The sequence below is a fragment of the Strongylocentrotus purpuratus genome, unplaced genomic scaffold (genome assembly GCF_000002235.5).
Source record: "Strongylocentrotus purpuratus isolate Spur 01 unplaced genomic scaffold, Spur_5.0 spur5_scaffold_5, whole genome shotgun sequence".
Lineage (NCBI taxonomy): Eukaryota > Metazoa > Echinodermata > Echinoidea > Camarodonta > Strongylocentrotidae > Strongylocentrotus > Strongylocentrotus purpuratus.
Window position 1 is genome coordinate 31,109,191 of NW_022145611.1, and position 22,207 is coordinate 31,131,397.

Sequence of the window (22,207 nt, forward strand, 5' to 3'; positions counted from 1 at the left end):
GTGGGTGTATGCCTTTGACCCGCTTTTTCTTGTTGAAGTGACAGACAGTTTGGTATAGGGGTCAAAGTCAGCAAATGACCGGGCAATAACCAAGAGGTTTTAGACCGCTGGGGTAGATTCCAGAACTGTACCTGGTCTGGGGGTTGGTCCGTCTATCTTACAAGTCAGCTATGTTCCGATTGTTTGCACACTTAATGCCTCCGTAGTAAGAACGAAAGAAAGAAATCGAGCTGGCATGTCTGTCTTCATCGGTCATTATTACGGATGTTGCTTTGTCTGTAAACAGTAGCAGCTGCTTGGTTGCACCTGGGCGATCCGTGACAATGTCATTACCCCGGCCCGACAGCCCGAGCCTTGCCCAGATCACCACCTCCCGCTTGCGAGTCCGCATCGCACCCATACAAAATACGCACACGCACACACTCACGCACATACGCGCACACACTCACGTTTGCCGACATGGTGCCGTGGTTGAAAACACCTTACATGGGAGAAACATGCATCGGTATTCATGATACACCATTAGACATGAGGATAGATTTCTTGGCATGTTTCAGACACTCTAGTCGAGTGGGTAAGATTCACGTGATCTCATGACATCAGAAACATTAGAATGCCCTGTCGAATGATTCAAAGTGTTTCCTCGGCGCTGTATGGCGGATTCAGCCATTTTGTTCTTGCAATGGTAATTTTATTTTTAACTTAAAGGGGAACTAACCCCAAAGAATATGTGTAGGTATTATGTAAACCGAGAAGAATTCCTGCCTTTGGATGTACAATAAATCTTACGAAGGTGTACAAGAGATACATTAATGAATATTTTTTTTTTGGCATGATGTGATGCCTTTTAGCATGACATAGGCGCAGCCATTATCTTGAAAATATGACGTACCAGCTGGAGTTGTACATGACTTGTATCATGCACCAAGTTTTAATTGGAAAGACTTTTTAATTAAAAAAAAGTAAAAATACTTTTCAATGATGGACAATTATAGCCGAGAAGGTAAAAATTACATTTGGTGTAAAATATATAATAGGGTAACAATAATTGTAATTCATTCATTTAAACAAACTTAAATATATCGGTTGAAAACTCTATTTCATTTATGCGAAACCTTCACCCCAGATTAGCACCAACTTATTTATGTAATTTGCGTTTTGGCTATTGGAGTATAAAGGATAATAGCAGGTGAATGAAATGCTTCAACACCACAAACACCTGGGAAGGAAGCATCCCAAATGTGAATACATTTAGTTGATAATCGACTCCGCATAGTACGTCATGCAATCAAGAAAATGACGATGCCAATGTCTTGCTGAGAAACTGTACTTTAGTCTTGCTTTATACCTTTCCCATACACATTTATGGCTTCTTTTTTTGCTTGTTCGTTATACTTATGTCATTATTTCAAAATGAAAAGATAAAAATAAAATTACTGAAAAAGAGTTACGCTTGATTAATTTTTGTCTTCTACTTCGTTTCTCAATTCAAAGATTTCAAATAAAATACGGGAAAATATCCTAAAATAGAAATAGCTAAAGTTGCTGCCAAGTTTGGTAATTTTTGTTAGCGGGCGTACGCATTGTAATTTTAAATAAATAGAATTTCAATATAATGATTGAAGTTGTAATGACATCGACTTCATATCAACGGCGTGCAAAATATTTAGATTGGGCTGACTTTTACTAAATGAGATAACCTATAGTAATTGCATTAATCAGGTTAAGAACGTTTCCAATGATATCAATGGGGGGGGGGGGGGGGCTCATTTTACCTCGAGCATGAAATATTACTTGATCCAAAATGAGCAATAGGAAATTTTAATTGTTTTTGATAGTTGTCAGCAATCGCTATATTTTCCTCTTTTATCTCCATCTTTATTACATGTTTTATGTGAGTATCAAATGTCCGTGGAGGTAGTAGTGGAAACGACCTATAGTGTAACAACTCAGTGCCAATAACTCCCTGAAGAGCCATTCAGGAAGAGAAAAAAATATGTCTTTCTCTTTCTCTTCTCTCAATCGAAGTAGCTCGGTATTCTGCGATGAATTACTGCTACGATGTAAGAATAACAAGAGCAATGTCTCTGCTCACTACCCCTAAGTAGTGACTCCCAATCGGTGGCTCGGTTGTTCACCCCAGGCTGACTATCCCGGCAGTTAATCTTCCAGTTACCGGTGGTTGGCTCCTGACGGCTTGTGGCATCCCCTCCCCCGACCAACGGCAGCAAAACTCGGATATAACTTATTCTTTTGAGAGTCTACTCATTTTCAATCCATTGTTCTACTTTTTTCTTACAGGTCTCCTATGTGTAACATTCGACAGAACTAGAGCACCGTATTTACAAACTAACATTAAGTCGAGCTTTTCAGCAACACTTACGGTTGTATGAAGTTTATGTGAATCATTGACCTCTGTGCTTTCTTAAATCGTTAAAATGATTAGAATATCACTTTGTGACATACATTCCTATATTTACGAGGCGGAGTTATTTCGTAGAGTGGAAAATAGAAGTTCGGGCTCCCTCGGGATATATTCGGGTTTTCGGGTTATTGACATGATGTCGCCTCTAACCCAAGCTACCTCCCAGAGCAAGTAACAAGAAAACAAGTGTAAACATCTGGGTTATGCCAGTAATCCACTCGACTGTTGACTTAAGTCACGGCTAGCTGTAACAGACATCTAACCAAGATGTATAGTTCCAGACACCTTTTCTTTGCTTCTTCTGACTTTCTTTGAAACAACTGCTCAGTGGGTAGAGCTCCATTCATGGCTCTAAAATCGGTATTACGTTGATTTCGAAAGGTATTAAGAATGTACGAATATTACAAGATGAACGCGTGTAAACACATACATTTTTATTTATTTTACTCATGCCACCTTTTTTATTGCACTTGTAATTGATACTTACTTAGCTACTTGTATTTTGTGTTTGTTCTTTCTTAGGAACGCAAAGTAGGCATGTAGTATTTTCGATTGATAAAAAGTGCATGCGAAAATAGTATGCTGTAGTAATATCAAATATCATTCACCCTGTTCATTTAAAGACAAACTTGAGTTCTGGTAATGATAGAAAATAAATTCTCACAGAATCCAACAAAATTTACACTGAATGTTCAAGATTATAAATAAATGACATTTACCAAACAGTTTTGGGAAAAAATGTATAGTGGTTGAGTAATGGGCATAGAAAGATAGAGCCGACACAATGTGCTCAACACAGCTCACTTTGTGAAAATGGGAGTATGTTTTTTGAGTTTGTTTTTATTTCACTGGTTCAAACAACCAGTGAACGATCATGAATAAATCATAGCAGTTTTCTCTCAAAATACGATTCTTATAGCAGAGTTCACGATTAGCTTTAAGAATAAGAGAAATAGAAACGCAACCAATTACTTATATCATTCGAGAAGATTCAATTAAATGTGATTAGCAATTATATATTTTTTAAATTAAACAATATTACGTGTTTAGAAATGATGAACATAAAAAGCTTGTATGTGTATGATCACTCCCAAACTTTGAGAAAGAGGGAAAATGAGGTCAATGTTGAACTTTAATTTTTTTCAACTCTCTTGTTTCTTTAAAGGCTAAGTCCACTCCAAAAATACCTTGCTTTTCATAGATGCGAAGAAAAAAAAACCCCCAAAAACAGAGCAACAAAAAATTGAGTAAAATCGGATAACTAATAAGGAAGTTATGCATTTTTTTAAAGTATGCAAACTAAAGAACTAAGAAAATCACTACATAAATTGCCAATTTTGTTGTCAGTTTGTGACGTCATTGCCTAACTATTTATCATATTGCTTTATATATTTTATCTCCAAAACTTGATTTCCCCATGCCCTTGCCCAGGTTATATGATTTTCATATTGCGTGCATGACATTTCACATTTTTTTTTAATGAACTTTTAAGTATTGATAATATTTTTTGAATATTGTGTATTCATAATCATTGATTTTTGTATAAATGGTGTGTCAAAATTCACATTTTTCATGATTTAACTTAACAAAATAACTCTATATTTAGTGCATCCACACAAAACCATACTACTATCAATATAACTTAGATGCTGGTGTGAGAAATTATGCTTCTTAGGGGGAAACGGGAAATTTATTTATCAATATAAAGAAACAATTATTGGATAGTGAGTCAATGACGTCACAGACACAAAAGTGAGTTGTCAATTTGTCTTGTGATTTTCGAAGTTTTTCAGAACTTTCTTATTAGTTGTCCGATTTTTTAAAAACCTTTTTTGATGGTTTGTCTGATTTTTCTACTTCTATTGAATGTAAGTAATAATTGGAGTGGACTTGCACTTTAACTGTGTGTATGAATCATGGCCTATATATATCATTTTTCGAAATATCTGAAGATCGATCTAAATCTGATTATGCAAAAGTGAAACTTAAATTCCTTTACGATGCACCTTGTACATTTTAAACTGTAAGCAAAGACTATCCGAAGAAAATTCGTGTAGAGGTCATGACATCAGTATTGCTGATTTATGTTCTCTCACTTCTTTTTGATTCCGTAATCTCAATAGACAACTTAGCCCAACTGTCAAGTTTAATTTCAAGGGTCGTTTAGAGCGACTGGTTTCGGGCAACAGCGCCTGCGGCTATAGGTGGTCGATGGCATTAGTTAGCCGTGACTTTATAGTGGTGGACTGGCCTCCTCACGTGGTTCTTTCCCCTCCCATAATGCACAGCGGAAGTGAGCTCACACCGATGGCGTCTGCTACAGCCAACTTCAGTCGAGAAATGTTTGGATTAGAGTTTTCTAAATGGCTGATTACAGATTAAAGGATTACTGTTCTTTTCTTTAATTAAACGTATTCCATCATTTTAAAGACGATAAAGGCGTCTATCAATTCAATTCGTACCAATTATTTGTTTCTCTTTGCAATTGGTTCTTATCTAATGTCCATGTACTTCATGGTTCTTTAGATATTGATAACAAAACATTCAATAACTACAAAATAACGCAGAACCCAAATGTTTGAGATAACTTGTGTGTTACGCTCACTTCCAGTCTTATTAGGTCTCTCTATGGACATTTTAATTTAGGAGATATATATATATTGAATAACAAAAACAAAAACAATATTTGTTTTCTCATTAAATTGTAACATCTTTTTTTTTAAAGCAAAGACTTTAAAGTTTACTAATTGAAACGAGACGATGGAACGGTCGCGACGATACGCTACATGGCTAGACTGAGCTATATTGAGACAACATCTCTCCTCGGTCAATTAGGATCATAATTTGCTTGAAATTCCAGGAGGATTTATGAGGTGTTTCTCTCTTCTCGACGGTTTGATGACATGTTCGGCCATAGTAGACTTGACCATGAATGACCGGTCATTAGCGACCACTGCTCGACGCTAACACGTCCCAAAGGCTACCAGGAACACATCCGATATTGTATAGTTGTCGTGTGGTCAGCCACTCAGACGGGTTATGATGATATATAGCTCGTCCAAAGTTTTTCAACCTGTCTACAACTGACGAGGGTAAGAAGGGAGCACATTTCGAGAAAAATAAAAGAATAAATAAAACGCGAAGGATTTCTATCTGACCCAAAGTATCTTTCACTCTTTCTATCAATAAGGATTTAAAGTTAGTAGAGTCCTTGTGTGGGGGTATTATGTTGTTGCTATTTTCCATACTTTCATTTTTCGCAATAAAAATAGGTGTTTGTGTGTGCTCCCGGAAATTGTTTACTTTTTCCCAATTCACCTGATTTTACAAGAAAAAGAAATGCAACCTATATAATAATCGTTTTGGTGTCTACGAAAACTGAATTGGACTTTAATATATTTGAGATTCTGTGACCCGCAATGAAAAGACCCGATGAAATATTCAGGACCACTCCTCAATTGAACCTTACACTGAGTTGCATAGTTAAGTGGTATACATCAAACATAACATTTCGTTTATATAGCCTGTTATAGTTCTCGGCATAGAAGTGTCTGTGCCTCTGAGCATGGTCATGCTCTGAGCAATCACAGGTTTGTGCTGCTCCCTGTTTTCTTTTCTTGATTCCTGCATCGACGATGAGGTTTCTTTAGCCAGGATGCATTCCTAGGAATTCATTGCTCTCGATTCCCGTCGATTCATCCATCGAGTGATTGTCAGAGCGAAGAGAGGACTTCGAGCAGACGACCGGATGGATTCTCAAAACAAGAAGGCGGGAAAGACATCAGCCCATTTATCCGTCACCGGGTGGGGGAAACGGGGCGTGGGAGGGCGTAGGATGCCCGTATTTCATGAGATTGAGAGGGGTTTCGAGCCATGTTCTACATGCGATTTGAAATCATCACTATCCAAATCAACATTTTAATTAATTTGTACAGCACACAATAACAAGAGAATGGGAAACTGAATTGTAGGGTGCATTCTTACGGCGTGCTTCACCAAATTAATATTTACAGGTATTGATCATTTTAATAGAAAAGGGGATGATTAAACCCTTTATAGAGATGTTATAAGTAAAGCAAATCACTTTAATAAAGATTGGTTTACTATAGATAAAGTTCCTTACTGTTTGGCGATTATCTTTACAAGTATACCCCACCCCTTGAAATCCCTATCCCGTACACCCCCACAAGGCCTTGTTCCGAGGAGTGATTTCTTCGCTTTCTCGTGACTTCTAATGAGAACTTCTTCCTCTCCAACCTGAATAAGATGAATGGGAGAAGAGAGATCACTATGACGACCTCTTATACTGATGCTGGGCTTTTGATAATCATCTGCTTACTTGGAGCTCAGATCGCCTGCGAACTGCACCGGGTCATCTCATGTGACCTTGAATCACAACATCTGATGTCTCTTTGAATCCTTCTTTCGTTTCTCTTCCTTTTCCATTTCGTTTACCTTGTCTACACTATAAGAATAATCGGAAGAGTTGTCCATGAAGTTAAAGTTAGAAAATTAAATCATGAAGCAGGTACACACGATGTTGCTCTTGTTCTGTTAACCTATTGTGTTTCCCTCCTTTTGACGGTGAATGCTAATGTTTGAAAAACAGAGTCTTCCTTCGTTTGCTTCTTACCGTCTGTTCATCTCCACCACTAGCCGCATGATTGCGATTCCCGCCAATAAATTTCCCACCGTAGGAAAAAAAAGTGACAGCACAGCTTGTAGTCTATATAAGAGAAGCGATGCCGATAGATCGCTTCGTAGTTTGAATTATGAGCCCACGAGCGAACGCGTATCATCGTCTATCTGCTTTATCCCCGAGACTGAAATTAACGGCTAGGATCGAGTTATCGACACGTGATTTTGGTGAGGTTTCGGTGTGGGTTGCTTACTTCAGACAATCATGTCGTAAAGAAAGCACGGTATGGGTGGATGAAACATTCCGACTGAAATCACGATGGACAGATACGCAGCGAGGCCTGAAATGAATCTCCTCCGAAGACAAGACAAGAAGCTGCGAGTTAATGTCTAGTAATCAAAACGGTGCCTCTCTGGGATTATTACAATCCGTCATAGTGGATTTTTCTACCTATTGATTTGTGATGATATGAGGACACGAAATTAATTTTGATGAAGGATGCTTTGAAATACAGGCTCCATTTAAAATAAATCAGGTGGGGTGACCATTTCATCGTGCTTCACGTCGTCTTCCTTTACTTCCAACGATTGAAATAACTCAGAAGCATTTCAGTTTTTTTTATTTAGTGAACTGTGTAATTTCAAAAGTGGTGAAATATAGTTTCCTGTCGTCTTATAAAATTTAACAAATTCTATTGAAATGATAACAAATTACTTACTGATGTGACTGAAAAAAGAGATTAGATGGAAAGAGAGTTGTTAAAGCTTGCCAAACAGTATCCCAAACATTTTTGATGTAATTAGGGAGAATTGTAACAAATTATAACAGTGACACAAATTATGCCAATATAGAAATGTATTCGTTAAACGGCACTGTGTTCAATGATTTCGTTTGCTGTTTCAACTAATAATTATGGATTTTCTATTTCATTTCATCTACGTAAACACAACTCTTAGAAATGGAAAAGAGGAGAGCGATTGATGTCAAACTTTAAAAAGTAGTATTAAACATTGTGATACCGATCGAGAAGAATCGTTGATGTTTATTCTTTACAGAAACACAATTTATACAAAATTAATGACTATTAAACAAAATAGTAAACAAAAAACCACAATATTGAAAGAGTGAACAAACTATGTGAATCAAATTTTTATTTCTACTCCACTTTGGACAAGTCGGAAAGAAAATAAATTTGATATCAGTTATTGTTGTTATCTATCAACTCAATCAAGGAAATGTTAGAAACGATACAAGCCTTTTGAAAAACAAAATATAATTTCTATTCTAAATACATTTAATTTATAAGATTGTACAACTTTAAATCAGTCTAGTTTAAAAAAACAAAAACAAGAATGAAATAGTTCTCATCTTTTACTCATTTGTCAACAATAATTTAATTCTTATTTTCTAAAGAGGGGGATAGATAGAAAAGTATTGTTGTCTTGGGGTGCATTATGGAGACATATTTCATGAGAGGTGATGTTGGGTATGGGGGAGAAATGTTAGACAGTGTATGTGAGGAGTGGGAGGGAAGGAACGAGAGGATAAAGATTGCAATATATAGAGAGAGAGAGAGGGGGGAGAAAGGGAGGGAGAGAGAAAGAAAGAAAGAGGGATAGAGAGAGAGTGTGTGTGAGAAGGGGGTGGGGGTACCTGGAGAAAGGACAGGACACGGACTTAGAAAGAAGTTTAAGAAAAGTGCAGTGGGATGCATTGCGGCACCGGTCCACTGTAAATCGTTACAATTGACTGCTTGGTCGAGACTTTTTCGGTGTCCCTTACTGAAGAAAGTGAAGTAGTTTCTTATCAGGGTCGAGGAAAGAAGATTCAAAAGGGAAGAGACGTGAGTTAATGGGATCTTGGGGCGTCACTCTACACCCGTTGAATGCGCGTAAAATCAATAATTGAGTCGAAGCGATGCCAATGGTTATTTGCGATCATAAATCAGAGAAAATGGCAGACCGGGCGAACATCACGTCTTGGTCGCGACATGAATTGATACACGATAGTGTTGGGTGGAGAGGCTGGCTTGTTCCGCCGCCGATGCTCGCTGGAGCTATAGCGAAAGTTGAACGAGATCGGAGGATGCATGTTACGGCTGAGTGGCGGGGTGGGCTTGATGGATGGATGGCAGGGGACGGTTCCGCTACGCTAGACTGACGACGCGTGCGTATCCATTGCTTGTACGCACGCACTCTTTACTTCGTCCATGAATTAGATTCCTTTTGGCGAAGAGAGGGCGAACCTCTTCGCATACACTCTCTCCCTCATCCAACACTTTTTTTTTTCTTGTTTCGAAAAGTGGAATTTAGATGGGAATGTGATTACACATTAGCGGCAATAAAACTCATCGATTTGAAGCCCAGCGAGGCCGATTCAATGACGTTCACACTTTGGCTAATCGATGTGGTTTCAGATGAGCTGGAAACGTTAGCTGCTCACTACAAACAGCAGTGTTTGTGACGCTCTATACTCCACTGAGTCCCATGATGCAACTCACTACCTGATTAGTTTTTCCCTCATCTCATCTACTTGTATATTTTTTTCTGACTTTGGAAACCCCCCCCCCCCCCCCCCTTTATTTGACCCCACGGGAGACAAACCTTACTGGGCGTAGAAACAAACTCTTTACATGTTATGCTTGGGAGAAACTTGCCACTTTCCAAGTGAACTTCAGCGGAGTCGTTACAGTTTTATTTGCTCTCGATGGTACTGTGAATCTGGTGCAAGTAGTCAAAAGAGAATTAGACACATAGACAAGGGTGTTTTTTTAAAAGAGAAATATATTTCACAGTAACTTTCTTTGATATGACAGAGTTGGAAAACAACTCGGAGATTGTAGCGTAAGAAGAAGGAGAGGGGGAAAGTTTAATATAGTCCGTGGAACATTAGCGAGACGGCAATTGGATTGTCATTAGGCCTTTGAAGAGTTGTTGAAAGGGACAGTCGGATTCTGACGAGGCATTCAGAACTAAAAAGAGGGTCTCTTTTACCAACGATACGCCAAAATATCCAATCAAATATTCATTAGATTTGAAAGGAGGGTTGAAGAAAATGTAAGATTTGCTATTAGCTGGCATCGAGCGAGTGAAGCAGGTTCGGTTGGTTGATCACATGAGTGGGTGAGAGGAGAGGGGGAGCAAGAGTGGACTAATGGGACAGGGACAAGCCACTGTGTCGTTCAGTGCTTGGAAACAGGCAACCAAAGACCCCCTGTTTACTCGATACAATATGCTGTATAGCAATTACCCTAGGGACATGAGTTCTATGATTTGCATGTATTGTAACAATGGATGCAGGCCTGAGGACTTTTGGGTTTTGCTGTTCCATTTCCCGCCGTCCCGCTGGCGGCCTCAGTCTCCGTGGAGAGGGTTAAGAGAGGGGTCCCTTGTCTCCTCTGTGAGGTTTCTTATCAATATCGCCCCCTTTTCTTCCTATTGGAGGGTGCTAGAGTTCCATTCGTCTCCCTCCTTGCTCGATTGTGTTTCCAAATGTTATTTCTCTTCATGAAGATGACGTGGGCTATGTGCGAAAGATGACTGAGAGTAAACAGCATGAGATGTGTTTCCTGTCGTAGCGATCGGGTTTCTCCGCTTAGAGCGCATAACGGAGCGCGCGCGCACACACGTGGCCTAATGCAAGTATAATTACCGGTCTCCAATAAGTCAAAACTTACACAAAAAGCCACAAATTGGCCTTTAATAATGGATCAATATTTACTGACGTTTTGATAATTAGGTGTAATAAATTTAAAGGAAGGGCTTTAGAGTTGGTGTGAGAGCGTGCGAGGATTGTATGGATGGTCACGGACGGACGAGCGATTCGTGGTATGGAAGGATACCTCATCTCACCCGGAGGGAGATGTAACATATTGCTGACCGATTTATCAAAACCAAGCAAGTCAAGCACTCCATATGGTGGGAGTTAGACCCCATGAATACCACGAACCATCACAGGATCCAAAATCAATATCAGAAAAACAACAGTCACACTATAACAGTTGACAGGAAGAAGGAAAGAAAGAAAGAAAGGAAAGCCCCCTTTTACATCGGACGTATTTAAAAGCGGGCATTAGCCTACATTTTGCGTCAGGATTTGTTTTAGACGCCTATCTTTCAGGCCTTTTATTCTCAAAAAGCATCGATTCGCCCTTTGAAAACGCAGAAGAAGAAAAAGAAGAAGAAAAAAATAGAACAGCCCGTAATAATCAAAATACATGTATATGAGTTAACACAGGAATTCCCTTTTCATTGCTCCTGTTAGACTTGTTAAAATCACCTCATTTGATTTCAATGCATGCAACCTAGTTGTACTGATTATGTAAAGACCGTACTTGAAATTCACATTTGATATGCTATCTTAGGTTCTAAATAATCTTTGTTTAATATAAATATTTAACATTTTATAAAAGTAAAGAGAGAAAAAAAAACATCATATAAATGAAAAAGGACTTTTCATTTTACGAATGAAGCTTCAAATTATATTTGAGTACTTCTCACGTAAAATTATATGCGATGCATATTATTTTTTCCCGGAAATAGAAAAAGAAAACACTTCTTCGACGAAATAAGTGACTACTTAAGTGTCTTGAATCAAATCCCAATCCGCGTGACTCTTATTATGACGTCCGTCTAGAAGGGGGGGGGGGGGATCCTGTGGATTGAAAAACACGTATAGACGGTTCAATGACCATCATGACCATGTTTGAATAGAAGGGTATACAATTGTATGATCAAGTTAAAGAGAATAGCCAAACGTAAAAACATTTCGTAATATTAAAAACCGAAACATTGGTAGATTTACCTGAAAGATCTTGAAAAGGGCTTCATCAGAAACAGATAGTTTCCGATTTTGTATCTATATTTACATATTGACAAAATAATACCAGCGTAACATATAACAGCTATTTATTTCATAATCACATTGAACAAGTAAAACACTCATGAAAATAATTTAATTCTAGATTTGCACGTTTATAACGAACACGGTCATTAGTACCAAGCTGAAAGATTCAGAATATTAGATAAAATTGTATAGAAGTAATGTAATTCCTCTAGATAATATAACAGTTTAGATGAGATAATTTACTCTCAAACCCTGTCTAAGTTTGGGGATTCATCTTTAAACTCGGATATGAACCTTACTTTGGTTGCGCCCAATCTAGACACCTTTACTTCAGGGGGCACCTGTCGCTGGTTCGCGTCACAGGTATCGACGTGAATCGGCGTCTTTCTTTCTTGTGTTCATTGTACTTTTGATATGACTTAATTCTCACTGCGACGAGAAGGAATGTTATTCATTAGCTGCTGTTGAGATTCTAATCAACCGTCCCAAGTCTGACACAGTCATGATCAAGTTGTCTCGTTTTGTTTACAACCTCAGAAGGAATAAGGATTTGGTGGTGATTAAGGTACTTTCATTTGCATGTAAACCGTAGGCTAACATTTCCTGAATGAGTGCCAGGGGATTTGGTAAGAATGAGTAAAGACCCATTTAATTCTTCATTGTATTCATAGATATTTATCGTACCTATACGTTCTTTTGGAGCGCAGTTTGATGAAACCAACAAAGCAAATAATTTTAGGGAATTTTTTGTATCCATATATTACTAGATATACAAAATAATTTCATAGTATTGATCATTGCATATGCTTTTGTGGTAAAGTGTCAGTATTTACAATAATCGATAAAGAGAAATGATTTACTTGTAGGTAATTTTCATTATTTAGCCTTTTATAAACATAATTATAATCATAATTCAAAAGAAAGAAAGAGAGATGATGATGGTGATGCTGATGTATGCAGACAATTTGGTAGGAATGTGTTAAAGAGACTGGAGTCTGAAAGAAACTATAAAATAGTGGAGCATAAAAACATGTATATCTCGACAATTATTAAAATATGAAGGAAGGTTTTTTTTTCTCTTGTCACCCCTGTCGGTAAGTCAAGTTGTAGCTTCGTTTTTCATTGACTGCCTCTCATTCATGAACGCACCTTGATCAAACCATGCATATCAAAGGCAAAGCTATAACCTTGATCGGACGGGGAAGGGGATATCATGACTAACAACAGTGGCGTATCGTGAGCCCAGTCATAAGAGGGGGACATCGGTCTCACTCCGAGAATGGTGTGCTATGGAAGAAGTGTGTGTGGGAGGGGTCCTATCGTCTTTTATTCTCTTCTTGTTCCCGTTTCAGTTTTTCTTTCCTTTTTTCCCTCTCTCTTTTAAAATTCTTTCCGTTCTTATTTCTTTCTTCATTTTTCGATTGGGGCAAGTGCCCCTCTGTGCACCCCGTGCCCCCTATAGCTACACCACTGACTAACGACACATCCTCCTCGGGTAAGGAGAACTGTTCAGTTCGCGGAACCAGAAATGCAGAGTGGTGACGGAGCGAGAGTGAAGCATGAATGACATAGGGGACCATGACAGCCCCGTGTAGAGAGAGGAAGTTACTAACATTAACACTTGTGGTGTCGTAGGGGAACGGGGTATACCTCTCTATGAACCCGTCTTCCGTAGAACAAAGACACAGTTGCATCCGCTAGCTTCATCCCATGAACTTCCATCTCATGATCTTTACCTATAGAAGGAATCCGGGCAATTCTGTTCAGCCTCCATTCTCTTGTCCGAAGATTTCGGTTTGCTTATATCATTTGGGTCTTTGACAGATGTAGGCCTAACAACATGACCAATGTAGATTGTGCATGGCAATTTAATAAACACCGACATCACTCATCTCTTTGTCAACAGTTTTAGCGTCACCGAGGTAACCATCTTGTTTGTACTTTGTGGATCCTTGATATAGAATACGGCAATTTCAATCTGATTTAAACCAACAAAATGTGTGGTATATGTAAAAGCTTGTGTAATTAGGCCTACGTTTGCTGAAGAGGGCAGATAGAAACAATTCATTACATTTGAATATATTTCCTCAAAATGTCGAAACATTGCACACAATAATCATTGAATAAACGGAATTTACTTTGCTGTGGAAATTCCTGGATCTTGATGTTGACATAAATCATATGGGCTTTAAGGCCATTCGATCTTTATTTTAACTTATCCTTACATTTCCACAATTCTTATCCGAAATGATAGAGTGATAATACATGTGTAACCGAAAAGGAGAAACCGAAGTAAGGTGTTGCATCGTGTGGTGTCTTCGCGATGCGCATCACTCTAACGGAAATACGAAGGCCCCCTACATCTTTAGTTCTTGTTGGTGACACGGTTCACCACAGCCAGTGGCCGTGTTTGGCAAATCATCCAACGTTTAGCAGTCAAGAGCTCTGTCGATCTGTCATTAACCCATCTTTGTCAGTGTCTCCATACCTTCCTCTTTCTTCCCTATCTTTCTTTGAGCAACGATGACAACTTTGCAGGGGAGGGGTGACGAGAATTTACAAATAAACTGCGCCAATTGAGCCTGAATTGTGCGAGTGTATGACAATTTGTTTCTTCGCTCTGTCTAAACTAAAACGTGGAGCGGTGTCAGGAAAGTCGAACAGTGTAATGAGAGATGGCCACAATATGTACCCTTACCCCCTTCTACTGGCACAAAATTGAATTTTATTTTACATCGACATTTAGTTTGTTGATGTTTAAATGATTGTCATTACTCTTTATAAGGAGCAAAAAGCGCTTTTAATTAAAGGCACCCTTTGGCCTATTTGGCGTCTGTTTTTAATTATTTTAAAGAGAAGTTCGTGGTCGTTTTGTAAACTTAAACAGCCTTGTTATGGTGACCATTTAAATCATCTTTTTCTCAGCGGATCGTATGTACATGATATATAGGCTCAATTTGAGCTGTAGGGCAATAGGGTATTGGAGCGAGAAAAGGAGGAAGACAAATAAGTCACAATTCAATCAGCATTAATGCCGAAATTAGATGCCGGAGATCACTGACTCATTTTGGTGCAATCTCATCAGACGGAAACGGGCGTGTAGTCGATGTTGACAATCTTCATTCCGATTCTTTAATCAGCAAGAGTGACGAATAAGACACCAGAAAAAATGTCAGATAAAGATAAATTTCCTCCCACAGGTTCAAGAAGAGATCATCGACATTAGATAGCCTTACTTATCTTAATAATCATAATAAAGACAACAGTTGTTGTCCGAATGACTACTTCGGATTAAACTGGGTCAAATATGATTAGGTGAGGTCGTGTCTCATTAGAACATTGAGTTGTATTTCAACGGAGATCTTATCCCGTAGTGTTTTTATTTATCTGTTTTGCTAAGTCCTGAAGTGTGTCGCGTTCAGGATAACACCTTTCCCGCTCCCCCATGAGTGACAAACCACTAAAACCGATCTCCATCTCCTCTGCTTTCCAAACCCCGCGTACAAGACGAGAAGCCAGGCTAGCTAGCTAGCGCTGCTCTCTCAACTCAACTTGTTTATATATGTGTGTACCTAAATCCACGTGTTCCTTAGCCCCAGGCAAAGAAATCTAAGTTGGAATGAGCTGTTAAATGTCCGCTTTCTAATTGCTTGTCCTAATGACTCTTTTCCTGCTTTCTCTCACCTCCCCCTTCTCTGTCTCTCCGTAGGGTTCCCGACGGGCCTGTACACAACAACAGGAGCTGAGAACACTGCTCTAGCTCACACAGCTCATCAAATGTCCCTCGCTGACTATAGGCGGCAGGCTAACGGTATCAAGAATCACGTGACATGTAGCGTCGGTTCGGCTGATATTCATCTAGAAGGAAAGGTATGTATCAGGTGGAAATACCATGATTCAAAAATGGGAATGTAAACTATAATTGAAATAAGCCCACCGCCAAACAACGGAGTCTACATTTTTAAAGAATATACTACCCGGACATTGTTATGGAGTTGCTTATTCCAATGTTTCATTCGTTTAAGATAATCTCATATCCAATTTAAAGATATAAAGGAATACATTGATTAAAGATTTGTTATTATTGATAAATAACAACAACAACGAAAAGGTGTAAATATTTTCATCAATGGAAGTGAAATAAATATCACATAGGCCTGACTATATAGCGATGAAGATGAATGAAATGTTATTTATTAAAGAGTCACCCCGATTCTATATCAAAGTTATATAGGCAGTATTCTATTTAATTTCGCTTTCTTTTAATCCAATCAAGTTCACAAAAAGAATATCGAAAAGACTCAGAACATACCGGACATACGAGCTGCAATAACAATTCATAAACAAGCAATGGTACCGAAGAACAGACAATAATTACATCGTCAACTTTATTTTGGTCGTTTCTTTTCTCGTTCTCGGGGCATTGAACTGAGTTCATTCGGGTAGTCACAATTCACTCACCAAGAAGTTGAGATTGGCGTGGGAGTAAAATCAGCCATAAACCTTTAAAGGTGCTTTTTACTTTTTCAGGTGAATTTGAAAGTGGTGAAATTGTGCACATTTTGGAATACTAGATGATACATAAAGCTTCAAGCATATTGTTGTTCATTTAGAGTAATTGATAATGATGGTAATATTAATGATGATAAGAAATTATTAAAACGAAAAGGGTTAAATGGCACCTGTAAAGAATGCATATATTCTAATATTAATTTTACATATGCTTGAAAAGATAAAGAAGGAGAAAACAAATGAAGCTTGGCACACTATTTCCATAACTTTCCCTTCATATATGAAATCGCCAACCGATAAATATTACATACATTTGATAAAGATATGAATTAATATTTTGTTATGAATAAATGCCAAAGCTTGAAATATCTAACTTAAATCCAGTTTTTGCTAAAAGCCATATATTAGAACCCCAACTTTAAATTCAATTTGTGATAGTAGTGTTGACGAAACCTTCTGAAAGGCAAGCCAATATAGTGGTAAAATTCGGGTGCATCGGAATCACTATCAACATTATTTGAAAATGAAGCTTGTATAGGTCATTTTGCAGTTTCCTCCCATTACGTCTTTAAAAAAGCAAGCATGCACTCAGGATACACAGAAATACATGTACTAAAAAACTGTACTGAAATACATGTACTGAAATGCAGATAACAAACCCTTTTCATGAAGCTGTCTAATTTGCTTCATATTGATCAGGATTGATTCACGATTTTTTTTTTAATGACGAAAAAGTAGGTTGTAACTAATCAGATCAGAATTTCTCTGTTTTGAGCATAATGAAATACTTTGCTATTAAAAGCGTTGTCATATCAATATTTAGATATGAATATTTGAATACAAATATAGTATTTATGTCTATTACATGAATGAATATAAAATAAAAACAATTATTTTTACTAATTTTGTATGATAAACTTTGATATTAATAATATAATCGCACAAGATATCTATTCTGAATGTAACAATAGTACATTAAAAGTTTACGAATAGGATGGGAACGTCGAATATCTTTCAAAGCCTTAAACAACACTTAAATTTCCCTACTCTACATGATAAAGATGATCACATTTAACCAAATGGTAATAACATTGCGAAAACACATAATTCTATGTGCAATCATTAATCAGTCATCGGGTTAAATTGTTAAATTGCACCCAGTACCACTTATTAATGAAACCTTTTATGTTTTAGGGAACATCATACCATTTAAACCCTCGTCAGATGGAATTAAAAACCCACAACATTTTAGCGAGTCCCTCATGTATTTGCCTTACAAAGATAAATACGAATAAAGTAGTGCATGAGGAGACAAAAATGGGGTAGAAATGAGATTAAAAAACGGGGTTATTGAAATTGATATAAAAGAATTAGGTAAGACAAGCACGAAAGCGATAGGTACATCGCCGTTTCACTTGTTTGCCCCGGGGGAGAGACCCTTAGCTATCCAGATGGTGCTAGGGCATAGATGAAACGCAAACTATACACCCCAATAAAATCCTCATCTTCATTTGATACGTATTAGGAACGAAAGAAAGGGTGCAAATCGCCTGGATTTAAAACCCCTCGATCAGGGAGTTAAGCCCCCGGGCAACGCCCTTTTAGCGAAAGAGTCAATATTGGTATTTTGAGCCTTTCAGTGCTCTCTCGTTTTGTGCGGAGGGGAATCTCTTGAAGCGATCGCTCTTGGCGTCACAAAAGGCGAGATTGGGGCGCACTGGGGTAAAAAGGAAAGCTTACTATGTAGGCCTTTCAGTATCATCACGGAAACAGAATCGTCTGTTGCTACTTGAGGAGAGCATTAAATCTCAAAAACTTGGCTTTATTTGAGAATGTGTTTCAAGAGGAGTTCTATAATTCTAATCTCTAACATAAGAAAGGTGAAAATCAGTCGATGACAGGGGTGAGAAGGCCAAACTTTCAACACTTGGGGAGGGGTGAAGGCGTAGGCAGAAGAGGAGTCTTTGAGCACCCGCATGGAGTTCCTCTCGGGGATGGAGCCGGTTGGGCCTCCGGGAGTGGCGGTGGCGAGATACCCTCCTACCCCCATGCAACCCCTGCAAAGATTCCATGTCGGATTGATCAAGATATGCTTTGTTTTACCAGAGAATCTTACATTAGTATCTGACCTTGATCGGCTAAATCATAACCGCGTGCTGAGTTAGAAACTCGATATCTTATCATGAATGGTATTTTTGATAAAAGCTTTTTCATTTAGAAGCGTTGAAAACTGATACCATTCACGGCATCTGTTTGGAATGGCAGTAGCAAACATCATAACAGAATATTGACATGATTGTATGTAAATGTATAAGGACAATGTATCTTGAAAGAATGAAAGGTTTGGCGATAATGGGTTTCAAAATCTCTCTCATCAATATGATGGCATGAGATACATGTACTGAGCAACGCTTTAGCAAACAAAGAACGTTAATTCATCTAAATATTTTATGAAAAAATAATCCTGTTTACAAGAATCATAAACAAAGGGCTCAAAAATGTAAAAGACAAGGGTTTGGAACCTGGCCGTGTGACAGTTATTCAGTTTTAGATGTGTATGGTTTCTTTTATGCTATATTTCAACAGTAGAAAATATACCCAATTTCAAATAGCAAGCATATCATAATATATAAAAGAAAAAAAAACAATTGTTTTAAATGTTTCCTGTAATTTTGTTGATTTGAACACAAATGGAAGGAATTGACTTGTCATGAGATATTTGTATGTACATGTAACTTTGATATTCTCACGTTTAAACATATTTTGTCCAGAACGCGTACTGTATCTAAATAAAACAAATACGCAATACGTGTTGATCATGATTTTTTTTTTCAAGTTCCTTTTTAACTGTATCCTTGTCAAACAGCAACGATATTTTTTTTGGTAAACATTATCAAAATAATAAAGATGCGAAATTTGCTACATTTGGTTGACGATTTTTGGCACATCGCTTTAAAATATTTCTGATTACAAAAATAATGACAATAACTTTGACAATACTATACATGTACAAGTGATGCTTAGTTTTAACATCTATAATAATATACCTCCCTTCTTCGTCGTTATATGCAATTTTTACCTTCATTCCTTTGCTTCATCCACAGGACCAAACAGCATCGATGAGTAACTTCGTAGTGACCACGCCCTCCTTAACTGCCTACCCCGCCCACCCGACACCGGGCTACGTACCCACCTACGGCACCACCGCCATGCCAAGCGGGCTGTCACACCACCATCTCTGGTCGGCCACGCCCAACACCGCCATGAGCTGTAGCGGAGATGCTGTTAGTGTGTTGGATGGTTCGAACGTGCTCCGGCCATCACCATTCGGCTACGGGAAAACCGCCATGATGCCCACTGGGTCGTCGTGTAACGGCTCCATAGTTAAGTGGGTTTCCTGTTTCTTTACTCTGCTTTATGTTCATGATTAGTTCGCATTGATGTTAATATCATGTTAGATTATAACGTTACACACAATTTCGTTTTTCCAATGAACTGGTAATACGAATTGTGGTAATAAAACAATTATGTACATAGCACATTCATTTCAAGCCACAATTGTAACAAAACTAAAACATTTTCTCTTTTCAAAGAGATATAAACAATATTACTTTTACTCTCGAATAAAAGATAGTATAGGCAGCAAATATCTGCATATCTGCATGTTGTTGAAAATTTGTGTTTTATTGTAGATGGAGTGCAAAATATCGAAAGTTATCATTTCCTATCTACATTGTATATCCCAAGTGTGATACTCAGTTACAAAGTGATTAGGAAAACTATGCAAAGCAAATGAATTCAAATTATTTAAAAACATTTCCGTTTACAAATAATATGTAAACATGAAAATACATCATACAAAACATGTCGATTAATAATCAGGCCCTTATATTGAATATTACAATGAAATTATAGAGTAGGCCTCTATTTAATTGATAAGTGGCTCATACACGTCAGTGCAATATAATTTTCTTTGAGTCCCCTCTAAAGTGTTGGGAGTGTCGTGAATTCGCCAAAATTTGATGGCAAAACTTGGCTTAAATTGTATCATAATGTGAAGGGGATGTCATTTAAGACACATTTCTGCAAAGATTCCCCCCCCCCAAAAAAAAAAAAAAGTTTGAAGACAAATATCAACAAAAGAATACATAACTTGGGTTTTCTGTCGTACGCAGGAAACCTAAATTTTGTATTATTTCATCAATATTCGACTTCAAACACGTATGTTTTGAAAATGCTTGCAGAAATGTGTCGTAAATGACATTCTCTTTCACCTTATGATACAATTAAAGTGAAATGTTGCCATCGAATTGTTGGGGCTCCCTACACTTTAGAGGGGCTTTAACATTGTTCACGGATTGTTAATTTTCATTTGATTGATGTTCGATTGGTTTCTTTCGTTGATCCTTACAGGTGCGGAGATGAACAAGCAATGCAATTCAGCAATGGAACTCCTCAGGGTCGCACAGACATGAGATAAGATGACCTCATTATATGATGATCACGTGATAGCCGTAACGCCCCCTCATTGGTTCAATGGTTCAATACCGATCGCGCAACAGATATCGATTTGTATTTGAACTCGGGTTTATCGGATTGACCAATAACCGAGGACGTGGTGCATTTTGGATATTTTCACAAGCTTCATAGCGATTATACGATTGGGGGAAATGTGGACAAGTGACAATGGAAATGTTCGAACAACGGTCAGGAATATTTTTGGATTTATGCAGATATTACAGAAGAACGGTGACACTTTTGAAGAGACTGATCAACTCTATCAAACTTCTTACGTTGTATATAGGCCTACACAAAGCGACAGGAGTTGTCTACAGTTGATCGGAGGAGCAGCATCCTTCAAACTTTATCAACATAATTTAATGCACGATGGTGATCGAATCAGTGTGATAGTAGTTTGTGATAAGTGATCTTGTTTAAAATGAGCTAAAAGTCGAATGAATATCCAGATGATTTAATAATACAAAGAACATGGAATTCCCTTTGCCAAAGGCTAGTGAAAGAACAAGTCGAATATCGTACAGATGACGTCATGTGCACTCCATTTGCATCTCAACGAAACCCTACCAAGGAAATGTTGTTTATGCTTCCTGTGACTGAGATATGAGTTAGCGTTATGTGTATAATTGTTTTACAACTCACTCAGTATCATGTGACCTACTGCTTTGTTAGTTTGTTTTCTAAGACAGTCTTCTTTGAGTAGTGTACCAAAAATTCAAATGAATTCTTCAAATTCTGTGTTGGAATGTTTCTTTTGTTTTCCTTTATTCCAGAACTTATCAAACTGTTATCGATGTTTATTATTCTGAAATAATGGATCTCAATATTAAAATAACTTATCCAGTGATTATGACCTAAAGTGTGATGGTATAATTTTTTTTTAATACTTAAATTTACCCAATATTGGGTCAAAGGGTAACATGCATGTTTTGTTTGCAAAATGTACCCAATTTTAGGGAAATGTTATGCAATTTAGGGCACATCTTACCCGGTATTGTGTAAAACTTTACCCAACAAACATGCATTTTTCTTTTTATCCAATATTGGGTAGAATTTTACCGAACTGTTTTTTTTCTTCTAATTGGTAGGAGTGACGTCACAACAGGAGTTGAGCTAAAGTATTGACGTCATTTGTGATAGTAGATTTGTTAAGATTTTCACCTAGATGATAATAGAAGAAGAGGATATCATTACAGAATCCAACAATTACAGTTCAGAGAGAAATCAATGAAATTGTTAACAGGATAATATAGTTATTTAGTGAAACT

General features: G+C 37.7%; 1 protein-coding gene across 1 annotated transcript in view; it reads left to right on the plus strand.

The window, feature by feature from the left end:
• Positions 1 to 21,774, plus strand: part of LOC105446450 (paired box protein Pax-1-like) — a 40,604-nt gene extending 18,830 nt beyond the window's left edge. Inside the window, exons 2-4 of the mRNA XM_030999168.1 lie at positions 15,619 to 15,779; positions 19,526 to 19,809; positions 20,835 to 21,774. Of these exons, the coding sequence (XP_030855028.1) occupies positions 15,619 to 15,779; positions 19,526 to 19,809; positions 20,835 to 20,901 (512 nt within the window). The 3' untranslated portion in view covers positions 20,902 to 21,774. The remainder of the gene's footprint in view (positions 1 to 15,618; positions 15,780 to 19,525; positions 19,810 to 20,834) is intronic.
• The last annotated feature ends 433 nt before the right edge of the window (positions 21,775 to 22,207 follow it).